Source organism: Onychostruthus taczanowskii, unplaced genomic scaffold (genome assembly GCF_017590055.1).
Source record: "Onychostruthus taczanowskii isolate IOZ18803 unplaced genomic scaffold, ASM1759005v1 scaffold44, whole genome shotgun sequence".
NCBI lineage: Eukaryota > Metazoa > Chordata > Aves > Passeriformes > Passeridae > Onychostruthus > Onychostruthus taczanowskii.
The window spans coordinates 4163979-4176166 of record NW_024501903.1 but is presented as its reverse complement, the minus strand read 5'-3'; the positions used below and the strand labels follow the sequence as shown (position 1 = coordinate 4176166).

Here is a 12188-nt window from a genome sequence, read left to right as displayed (position 1 = left end):
TTGTGAAGTGTTAATTGCTTATTTCCACACCAGCCAGATCCTTCCTTAGAAGTGTGAGAAGCTGAGCAATGACCATTCCCGACTTCCATTTGGTCCCTCTTGTCTCATCTGATCCACTTCTGTCACCAGCAAGGTGAGGCATCTGCCACCTGTGTGACAAAACTACCACATGCTACAGCAGAATTTGACAGGTAACACAGAATTATCCTAATGACCCATTCTGATGAGGGAGTTCAGCCTGGGCCTCTGCTAAGTTCCTTCATTGCTGCTTCTCTACAAACATGTGGCCTACAAATATGTCTTTACGAGAATTAAGCCTTGTCAAGCAGGCAACCCAAATTTTTCAGGGCTTGGGTCTGTGCCATGGCTTCCAGGAAATCACCATGAGTTTTGTTCCATAAATTACCTGGGAGAGAATTAATTTTACTTTTCAAAAGCTGTTCTTACAACAGATTTCCTGGGTTTCATCAGTTTGTTTTCCTGCTCTTCTAGGCCCCAGGTTGAGCTCATTCCTCTTATTCCTTGAGTCCCTCTGCTTTTATGCCAGGGAAGAGTCCACTTTAAGCTGAGGCAGAAATGACATAGGGTGTCATTGAGCATGCTCAAAGGACTGAGTTTCCGTTCTCAGGACAAGCATACCTAAGGCTGACTTGACTTGATAAAGGACTCCTTAAAGGCTTCATTTCCCATTCAATGAAACCAGTAAAAACTTTTATTTTCATGGCAGTGGTTTGGGAACAAGGCTTAGTCCATGGTTACAGAAAGTAACTTAAAAAAGCAAGATCTATTGTTCAAAACAGTATTTCTTCATTCAGTATTTGTTCAATCTAGTGAACAGAAGGGCCAGCTGCAGCTTACCTATGAGATACCTGGGCATGTGTGGCACTAGCAGAAACTGTACTTGTCATGAGACCCATTCAGACCACTCCAAAATCCTATGGATTTATGAGCAAATGTGACAGCTTTTGGTGCCAGTAACCTAGACAGCATTATCAGACACCCCACATCTGTTTCTAAGAGAAACAAGATTTTACTCTATTATTACTGGGAAAAATTCTTCTAGCACAGCTGAAGTTCCCAAAGATTCCTCTTCATTACACTTTCATACAGGAAAAGTTAAAGACAGGTACTCCAGGATTAAGCTCAATAGTGTCTTACTGCCAAAGAGGGAAATACTGCTGTACCATTTATATGAGCTGGGGACAGGAATATTAGTTGTCCACAAAGTGGAAGAACTTACAGTGCAAGTACCAGCAGGAAAACCATCAGCATATTCACAGTTGCCTGATCACTCTTCAAATGAGGTAAAGAAGGAAGAATCTGCATTCAGTTTGTGTACAACACCCCAAAGCACCATACAAGTATGACACACTGCTGCCATTTTTCATCTTGTAATTTTTTTCCACTTTAAATGCACTTTCAAGTAAATATTTCTACATGGAATACCGATTTCTTGTTGCAGCCAAGCATTTCAATTAAATAAACCAACATGCAGACTAGTAATTTTCATTGATTTTAATTTTAAATACTGTTCAATAGTAATATAAAAGTTACTAGTTTGTCTATTTAGACTAATCGTTGTTTGGGTTTCCCCCCCCCACCAAAATCTTCAGTAGAGTTACTTGATGCATCTTTCAGGTAACACTTTAGAAAGAACTCCAAATGACAGAATTTAAGCTTATGTTTTCCAAAAGAGAGGGTTCTGTGTCAGACGTCTCTGAAAGTTTTCATACCTAGAAAAATAAAAAAAAAAAAACCAACAGCTGCTGTATATAAAATTGTGTTTTTAAAAAAGGGTACAAATAATTTCGTCTGTGCAGAGAACATGACCAATTACATCTATTTTACACCAGGAAATCAGTAAATCCCAAATCCATTTGCATATGTAGAATATTCGCAGTTAGACTTAGTTATTTCACCAAGATGAATTTTGTTAAAGCAGTATCCCAGAGGAGACTCATTCAAGCTTAGTAAAATTTAACGTTAATTTAGATTGAATATAAGGAAAATTTTCTTTGCTGAAGAGGTTGTCAAGCACTGGAAGTGGTGGAGCCACCGTCCTTGGTGGTGTTTAAAATACATGTGGACATGTTTTATTGGCCCTGGGTTTGTGGTGCACTTGGCAGCAGGAGGTGAACAATTGGACTTCATCTTAAAGGTCTGTTCCAACCTAAACAAGTCCATGAATTATAAGTGGCTGTTTTATGCATAATGTTTTTTTGGGCTAGGAAATCATGAATGAATATATGAATCTGAGACTGGATGGTAATGTTCTAGTAAAATCAAATGAGGAAATGTAATTCTCTAACACATAATGCAAATGTGTTGTCCTAATTTCACTTTCCATACTCACAAAACCAAGCAAACCATAAACAAACAGCATCAGAATTCACTGTTGACACACAGTGAAGAAAGAGACAAAATATACAATTCCTGTGCCTTTCTACAAGAAAAAGAAAAAAAAAAGAAGCCTATAGGCTTTGAGCCACAAAAGTTAAACCCCACCTTTTAATCCTCACAAACCCAAAATGTAAGGAATCAAAAGGTGCTGCCAATGAAACCACAGAATGTTCTCCTATACCTCATAGTTCAGTAAAGGAAACCACAAAATGTTCTCCTATACCTCATAGTTCATAGCCTAGCTTAAATGAGAAAAGACTGAAGGGCTTTAAACCAATTCAGCCTCACCAAGCACAGACCATCAGAGACTCTACCCACATACAGTTCGTGGAGTTTGTAGTTACCTTCTAAACACAAGGCATCTGCATCAAATTACACTCCCAAACAATACATACGGCTCTCATCAACTGCTTGCATATTCACGAGATCCTACTAATGATAAAACTGTATTGAGATAGTCTCAAACACTGATTTTGAAAGGGCTTAGGTTAATACTGCAGAGGCTAAATAAATAAGGCCAAACTGATAGGAAAGACATTTTCAGATAACCTAAAGGATTGCCTGCAGTTCACAATTTATGTCCAGACTACACACACTATCCCCAGACAGTTATTAAACCAGTCCCTGGAAAACAACTCCCAGAGGGAATTGCATATTTACACTCAAGGATCTTGGTGACAGAACCAGGTCAACTAGTGACATGATTTCATCACCTCTCACATATTCTTAAGTAAGGCACCTATAGAGACTAAAACAAATAAGCATAAATTGACATGTATCAGTGTGCTCTGTCTTCCCACAACTCCAGAGCCTTTGCATTATCAGCAACACAGTGCAAATGCACATATGTCAAAGGCAATTTTTTAGAACCAAAAACGTTTCACTGGTTGCACAGCACTTTTCTAACAAAAAAAGCCCTGACAAATAAACATAAAAACAGTGGGCAGGACCTCTCTATACTAGAAATAAACAACAACAATTTTAAACACTTCTGCATCATCTCACTGAATAGCATGACAATCGTTCAGTGCTTAGAAATGATGGTCTAATGCCTAGAAAAAAAAAGAACATTTGTTACTAGAGATCACTGTCATTACCATTTCAGAACTACATTTGCAGGAATGAAAGCTTCAGAAGGATTTGGGGTCATCTGTGCCTGAGTAACAGCAAATGAGGAAGCAAAGTTATAGAAGTTATCCAACATCTTCTGAGTGAACTGGAAAAAAAAAAGAGAGATATTTTAAGAAGTTCTTTCTTCAATTGGAACTTTTGTTCAAAAGTTTAACAGATGTACAGCTACTACATGAAGTAATTTTAGCACTGACATCTAAAACACAGTGGCAAAGTGGATGTAGTAGGTCCAGAGACATCAAAACATTCTAAGCTTCAGTTTTGCCCTCAGATCCATCAGGCACCCAGAAATCATTTTAAGAATCTTCACTTACCCTCTCCCTGCTCAGTTTCATCCAACTGGACAAACAGCTTTAGGAAGAACATTTTCTGTTTATGACAAAAAAGTGATAGAGTGACAAGACCTGTCCCTCTCCTCCAAACTGAAAAATCAGAAGAACTCCAGACTGGGCCAAAGCTGCCATTCCAGCTCACAGAAAAACACTTGTTAAACCACTGGAAAAGTCTGTAATCTATTTACAGCTCATCAGACTCCAGAGACAGGGTAATTTCCTTTACCATTCCCCACAGAAGGGCTGCTGTCCTGGCACCTTTTACTACAAGATCTTGTGGGGAAAACACCTAAAGGATGCACAGGGCACTCCTAAACTGTAGGACTAGAAAAGAAGAGAGTGAAAGAGAGGCCAAGAAATAGCAAGCCCTGTGTGTAGAGGATGAGGCTGGAATGTATGACATTCCCAGCCAGTCTATAAATATACAAGTCTAAGTACTCCTTATTTCTTCTATTGAAAAAAAAAAAAAAAAAGAAAGAAAAAAGTTATGCTTTGTTTTGGTGGGAGAACAAGGAATTTTCATATAGAAAATTTCATAGACAGTGAAATGATACAGGAAAACAGAGCCTGAGTTAATAAATGCACAGTCTTGTGCTCCCCTCTGACAAAAGGAGCAGAAGAAATCATATCCCAGAATCCTGCCCTCAGTCTCATTTCACTTACATGCAGAACTCTATGGTTTTGTCCTACTTCTTTTTTATATATGTTTATATGCATAAAAAGACATATTCAATCATAAATCTTCATAAAAATTACTAAAAATGTAATAGGAGAGCAACTCCTTAACTTAGGGTACCAACAGATGATTTTGCTATTTAAAAAATACTTTTATTGCTATAACATAGCAGTTCCAAAGAGCTGATGTCAAATATTAAATGAAAGCCATTAGTTATTCACAAATATGCTCCCAGTCATATAGGCCCTTCCTCTGCAATTTACTCCCTCAAAGGTTTCCTTTCACTTTGACCTCACACATTTTCTCTGTAGGGAGTAAGTAATACCTCACCCTTTGGGTCAATTGCATTCCTTGAAGGCAATTACAATTTCAGTTAAGATGCTCAGAGTTAGGTGCTGCTCTTTTTTAACAGAAAAATTCACTGAACTGAAAATTACATTTGTAAAAATGTTATGCAATCATGAGGTGGGTTTTTTTTTCTTTCTTTTTTTTTTTTTTAATATTACTGCCAGAAAAATCCGTGAGCCATCTTGCAAATGACCTGATGTGGCACGTTATTCCTCATGACTTAAATACTGCTATAATAAAAATTGGTGAAATCAGAAATAATATTTATGTGTCCTTAGCCCCTAACAACTCTAGAAAAGTGCAATTAACTGTAGTTTACAAAAATAGCTGTTGGTCAACTCCTAGTCATGGTAACTTTCTGTGAGAAACATTACCTATTTGGAGCTACAATGTGTATAAACTGCCAAAGAACATCAGCTACAGTATCAGGATTACTGTACCATTACCAGTCTCCCTCAGCAAGCACCTGGAAGGAAAGTGAGAAGGTAAAAAAGGCCTGAAGAAAAGCCTCACCAACTGCTGAAATGTTAGAAGAAAATGCCAGAGCCATCAGTGTTAGGGAAATCAAGACCCACTATGCAGGTCTAGCTTGCCTTGGACTGCTGTCAGACTGCCAACTAACTGCCAGAGCTGGCTGAGGATTTCCAGAGCTTCAAACCAATGGACAGGCTGGGTTAAAAAATGGCACATATTTAGCCCAAGGCCTGATCCACAGTGAAGGCACTGGGGAAAACAAAAATCTTTCTGTGGGAAAGGGCATTGTTCTGTAGTTCTGCATAGCTACATCAGAAGGATTTCTCCAGGGAAAATGGTGCACCTTAATATCTCTCTGCATCCATGTCCACATTTGCATTAACTTGAAGTTTCAGCACCTACAAATCACCAAAGATCCATTCTCTCTTACATGTATTTAGTCACAGCTGCTCCTACAAGAAGTATCATAAATAATTTTAGAGTAGAGTGACACTGACACAAGTGAACCTCTTGGCCTTGTGTCACTGAGGATGCAAATTCCAGTCTTTTACAGGACACAGTTTTTCAGTGTAAGAAAAAGCAATTTCAAAGTATCAAAGCATCCAACAAAATGATTTGACTATTAGGTTGCTTACAATCCTACTGCCCCCCCCAACAGCATCCCCTACCCACTCCCCAATTAGTGCTTCAGAGGCTCAATTCTTGAGACTTCCATAGAAAGAGAATTTCTGAAAATGGAAAGTCCAGGCTACCTCTGTGAATGAATCTACTGATGACACAGCAGCACTTGCAACAGGAGTCTGCTGGGCCAGGTTCTCCAGCAGTTCCACTGAGATTCCAATCTGAGCCACTGTTGGTGTCTGTGGGAGGTTCATGGCACCAAAGGGATGTTGACTTCCCTTGCCTGAAAGCACCACGAACAGCACACGTTAGGTTTGGCACACACGTAAAGGCTGTGTAACTTCAACCACCGTGTTTCTCCTGTACAAGGCATTCCCCAGCTCCCACCAGAGGGATCTCCCTATCCCAGGAAATACAGAAAAACCACAGTCTGAGCACAGGCAAAAGTACACACAAGCACAACAGATGGAACAGTGTGATTGGTACATTTAAAAAGCACAACAGATCATAAGGAAATTTCTAAAAACCAGAAGAACATGACTTTACAGCTCCCTATGAAGTAAACAGATTCAGGAGGGAATACGATCAGTGAGTGAAAGACAGCAGAACATTTCTCTACAGGAACCTAGCTTTTAATTCACATTCGGGCCATTGCAGATAAACAAGAAATATGCAGCACTGCTGCAGTTGTTTGATTCACTCATTAAAGTCAGGTTATAGTAAACCTGCTCTGAGAAAGTAGAGAGCACTGGTTTATGATCCCTCTGACTCAGGGAGGGCTGGGCAGCCCCAGGTCTCGTCTGAACTGCTAAAACCCACCAAAGCAGCAAAGGTCAAGGAAATAGTCATGGAACAGAAAGGCCTCTGACTTTGCAAGTGCCACAAAGAAAAGAAGGAACCATCCCCAAACTGCATGCCATAAACACAGGCATCATCCCAGCCTTCTGCCCTCACTTCTGACCTTTTTCAACCCATACTTTTAGTCCCAGCTTCAGCCAAGGTCTCTGCAAACAAGGACAGACACTCAGAGTCACTTAAATCATGCACTCTTCTGTCAGCATTTCTAGGGGAAAATGCAGGGAAAAGGCCTGTGGGACCAGAGTGCAATCAGTAAGCAAACACTAGTGCTGCACCTGTGTTTGTGGGAACACAGTGGTCAAGTACCCTCTTAACACAGAGGCAATGTTTCTGCAGCACTCTCTGGCCTCTTACTAGCAGGAGAAAGCAGAGCTAATCAAGGGCTGTCCTGCAGACCAGTCAGTGCCATCCTAAGCTGCCAGAAAGGCTAACGGAGATCAAAAGCACCATCTCACTTAGTCAAAAACTCAGCCAGCAAAAACAGTCTGACAAGTTGAACTGAGATCAGGATCTCAGCCATTCCTCTGCAGAGACACAAGTCACAAAGAAGCAAACAGCCAACCCATACGGAAAGTACACTCGTAAATTCAGCACCCTTTTCAATTGAAGTGCTACTTCTTACTCCAGATCCTACAATTGCAATACAGTGCTACCTTATGTGTAAAGCATTCCTATTAAAATGTTACTTTAACACAAAGTCAGAAGAGAGTTCATCTCCTGAAATGCTACTAGAACCTCTTCTGAGAAACGCCATTTTATTGCTGTGTGATCTCACATTTGCTGTTGATAGGTGCTTGCTTGATACAAGCTATCAGAAACCAAGTAACAAGTTCATTATTCAAAAAATCCCAACAGCAACAGAGCTGGTACAAATTTTTCATCTTGTAAATCTCCATCTGGGAAACTGACATTTCAATAAAAATGTAACATCTTCAAGCAACAGGCTTTGTTACAATGTATGATTACTTTAGACAGTCATGATACAAACAATAAAACACAGCCATTCCATTCACTCTCCAAGGACTCCCACAGAACCACGGCCTTGGAAAGATGTCTGCCTAAAAGTGTGAAATAAAAGCATCCATTGCCATCCTCACACTAGGAGAAATACACTCCACGTTTTCCATGCTTGGCTCTTGCAATTAGCATTCCAAACCTTACAAATGCTGAGAATGTTAAACAGTACTGAAATACAAGCTCAGTTTTTTTTGTATTCAGACCCCACACTCTCCAACACATTACATCACTGCAGAGCAGTGCATCAGAAAAGTATTTTTCCACCCATTTCTTTCCCTTCATTGAACCCTTAATTCAATGACTGAGCCCTCATTACCCTTCAACCCAACCACAATAAAACCCTTACCCATGTGTAGGCCTCAAACGCAGACATCCTATTAGAGCATAAACAGCATCACAGCAGAAAAGTCTGTCATGGAGAAGGCTCTGCTCTAACTTTTATCCCACTTGTGAACCTACTCCCAGTAAGGGTGCAAAATACAAGTCCAAAGTTTGTTTTCTATTTCTACCACACCTTCAGGCACAACTGAAAACAAAAAAAACCCCTTTCAATTCCAAGGCAGGGAGCATTTCTAAGCCCCTTCTTTATGTGTGAAATGAAACTCTGCTACAACCACTGCTTCCCAGGGAGCTGACAGAGACACACCTTTGGTCCTCTCAACCAGGTATTAAACCCAAAATGCAGAGTTCAAGTATCAGAAATATCTCTCAGTGATTCCAGCTCTCTGTTACATAGTCTTCTCCACCTTAAAATTGTTTATGACCATGGAAACTTAGATTGTGTAGCTTAGACTGAGTCCACAGTCAGAGCTAAGCTGCAGACAATGGGAATGGCAGAGCTCTCTGCTGCTCAGATCAAGCACAGCACTGCCTCAAGGTGCTGCAAATGTGTTTAATTATGCCACTGAGCTCTTTCTTGAGAGCAGCCCTTACTGGGAAATTATGGCTAATCATGCAAAAAGCATCTGAAAATGTATTTTCCACCAAAGCTGTATGAGAGCACACACCAGTGAGTCTTTCAAGCATGAGAAATATACACCAAAAGCACTGGAGATATGCTTTACTGTTACACTAACCACACAGCTTTGGGATACACAAAACCACATCCCCTCGCACCCTTCCTGCAGCTGCTCCCTCTTCCGAAGAAAACCCAAGATTCTGAGGAATGTGTACAATCAGAATTCATTTTGCTCTGCAGCTTGAGAGCCCTTATCTCAACCATACTGTCACATCCAGGACTGACCCAAAAGAAAGCATGTCATGTTATGAATGAATACATTTTAGCAGAGCAACCTCACTGCTTAATTCAACAGAAATTCGAGTTAAAGATGTAAAGTACATCCAAGCCTACAAAAGATGTGCACTACTTTATCACTGTAACACTTTAAGCTGCTTGACTGATGTATCTGTCCCTTCCATACGACGGAGGTGTGTCATGGGAATGTCTCATCATTTTAATAATGCACACAGTACACCCCTCGTATTCAGGAAAACAAATGCACACAAAGACACACACAAACACTTTACTCAATGTACCAAAAGAATGAAAACATTTGGAAAGCTGCTTTCCAATGAGATCACCCTATATTGGACAATTCTATAGAGCAACTGCCCCTGGCTGGGTAGTGCCAGCTGTCAGAAATCACTGCCAGGCTCCACTCCCTGCAAAACCTGTCTGTGCTAAAAAAAAATACAACCACTTAGCAGAGGAAGCTGAAAGAAAATGCTGCTGGCATGTCTCGACAAACACCTAAAAACATGGCAGGGAAATTACAGGATCATTTTTCCTCTATGCAGAGGACAAAAGAGGACAAAAACACATCAGGTCTGCTTAGAAGAATTTCCAGATCAACACCACACACAAGAAAAGATGAGAGAGAAATTTCACAAAGAACAGTAACACATAGACAGATGTCCATGAAGATGACAGGCTGCTTCTAGTGCATCTGCTCAAAACTATCTGAAAACACAGAGTGTGTTGCCTTTTTAAGTAGCTTTTTGTTCAAAGCAACCTTCACACATTTATCCCTTATGCATTCAGGAACGCATCGATGCTATGTTCTACCAGTCTTACCAGATTTCAGACCAGAAATTTTGAAGATGGCACTTGGCTTCTCATTAGTGACAAACCCCAGCAGCTGCCACACTGCCATCCCACTCTGGTCTGGGTAACAAAAATAGACAGATCCTCCCATTCCATCTGGAAATGGTATAGTTCCCAGCATGAAGACCACTACATGGTTGATGTTTTCATAGTCTGGTAAATCAAATACAAATTTGTCTTCAGCCACTTGTTGGGGCGCAGCTTGTACCTAAAGAGAACAAAACCTTTATTAGTATTAACATGTATTTCATCTTCATCTGTCTGCGAATTTCCTTTTACAGAAATACACCTAAAGTGGTACATAACAAAAAGTGAGGAACGTACTAGCCTAAAGAGCAAATAGCCAGATAAAAGTCAAACACAGCAGAAGAACAACTGCAAAAAATATTACCAGAAAGACACAACAGTCTTGTTCTACCTGCACTGAACACATATCCCACCCGGGACTACAGGATCAGAATACCTTCGCTCCCCATGTGCGTAGGAGGAAAATAGGGTGCAGAAGAGGTTGCCAAGTCACTAAGAAGTGGCTGTTGACCACCTGGCTGGCACAACCCCAGGATCATGGAAACCTGTTCACATAGGAAATACAATAGACCTTGAGAAAGGCAGCAGAAGGATGGCTGAATGCCAGAGCAGAAGATACCCTCCTCTTTACCCGAGATGCCACATCCTTGCAGCCAAGGCACAATCTAGCCTTAAAAAGCTTCTTTTAAGCTCCCAGCTTGTCTCTGAGGAGACAACACTGCCAGGGGGATGCGCAAACGCCTCCCGGCAAGGACGCTCGACAAGGCAGCAGCCTGTGGGGACGCGGGGCAGGAGTCAGCCGAGCGCCGGGCAGGCGGGGCCCCTGCCTGGGCCCGGGGGGGCCAAGGCCCTGCGGCAGCTCCACCCCGCCCCCGAGCGGGTTGAGGGCCCCGCTCGGGCCCGGGCTGCGCTCACCAGCCTGCCCGCCACCAGGCAGCCGAACATGGCGGCGGCCGGCGAACCCCCTCAGACGCCTCGCTGCTCCCGAGCCTCCATGAGCGCCGTCCCCGGAAAATCAACACACCCCCGCTCACCCCGGCGCCGCCGAGTCACTTCCGCGGCGCCGCCGCCATGGACTACAACTCCCGCGGTGCAACGAGCGCCCGCGCACAGGCGATATGGGGTGTGGGGGCGGAGCATGACGGGAGATGTAGTTCTTCCGCGTCACCGCGCTGATGTGCGTGATGGGCGACAAGAGGTGACACCGCCCGTCGCTGTCCCGGGCCAGCCCCGCCGCTGGCCAGGGGCTGTGGGCAGGAGTGTTCTCAGCAAAATACCGCAGAGTCTTTTGCCCTTGTGTTTTAGCTAGGCTGAGTTGCCTTAGATCCGTGATCATGGCGTGTAGGCACGGGATGAAATCAGGCAACAGAGGAAGAAAATGAACAGGGAGATGAGGAGAAGCAGTTCATCCGGTAAATCTCCATAAATTATGACAGAAATTCCCCTCAGCTCAAGACACAAAGACTGTCCTGCGATCTGTGTTTGCAGGGCGGTTCTCTTACAAGTTAGTGCAGTGTAGGCTGCGCCCGTGTTCTTTGGCTGAGGGGAGCTGCTGCGCTTCATTGCTTGCGGTCTCCGGGCTGTCAGAGCACAGCTGGCTGGGCCACATGGAAACAAATCATTCCTTGCTTGGACTAAGAACAGTATTCTGCGCTTTCTGTAGAAGCCACTCCTTTAAATCTTGTTCTCACGTCTCATTTCGTGTTTACACAGGTATTTTAATTCATGCTTCAATCTTAATCATACCCATATTTATATTTCTGCCACAAATCTTTATGAAACCTCTCCCGTTTTACCATGCCAGTGTGCTGCTATGGACTGTGAAACCTGTGATTGACCCATCTCTGTAGGCAATGTCAGGGCCTTTCCTGCAGCCAGGATCACATTTGGTGGACAGCTCCTCCTGTCTTCAGCCCTCCCAGACCCTGGGCACTGCACCTGTGCCTTGTGGCAGAGGTTTGTCACTGGGGAAGCTCCCAGGGTGTTGCTTTTGTTGCTCGCTTTGTGGTAGTAAAGTTTTAGCAAAGCATTGTGCTGCCTTTCCAAATGCTAAAAACTTAAAATTAAGACCTCAGTGCCTGCTACCAGATGGGGTAACCAACCTGTCCCTTGCAGTGTGAAAATGTGAGGGAATTACGAGAGCAAGACCTATTAAAAATGCTGATGCTCACCCGTGATTATTTGTAGAGGCAGAATGCAA

General features: G+C 42.5%; 1 protein-coding gene across 4 annotated transcripts; it reads right to left on the bottom strand.

Annotated features, from left to right (window-relative positions):
• Positions 1 to 1502: 1502 nt before the first annotated feature.
• HIKESHI (heat shock protein nuclear import factor hikeshi) lies at positions 1503 to 11025 on the bottom strand. Of its 4 annotated transcripts, XM_041414114.1 has the most exons (7): positions 10904 to 11013; positions 10620 to 10761; positions 10425 to 10533; positions 9932 to 10169; positions 6114 to 6265; positions 3498 to 3616; positions 1503 to 1733 (listed from the first exon to the last, which is right to left on the bottom strand). In XM_041414114.1, exons 4-7 carry the CDS (start codon positions 10080 to 10082, stop codon positions 1679 to 1681), a joined length of 477 nt encoding a protein of 158 aa, XP_041270048.1. In that variant the 5' UTR covers positions 10083 to 10169; positions 10425 to 10533; positions 10620 to 10761; positions 10904 to 11013; the 3' UTR covers positions 1503 to 1678. The 4 variants fall into 4 exon arrangements, with proteins under 4 accessions (XP_041270048.1, XP_041270049.1, XP_041270050.1 ...); XM_041414115.1 differs by lacking the exon at positions 10620 to 10761 and having other exon boundaries at positions 10904 to 11015; XM_041414116.1 differs by lacking the exon at positions 10425 to 10533 and having other exon boundaries at positions 10560 to 10761.
• Between the last annotated feature and the right edge of the window lie 1163 nt (positions 11026 to 12188).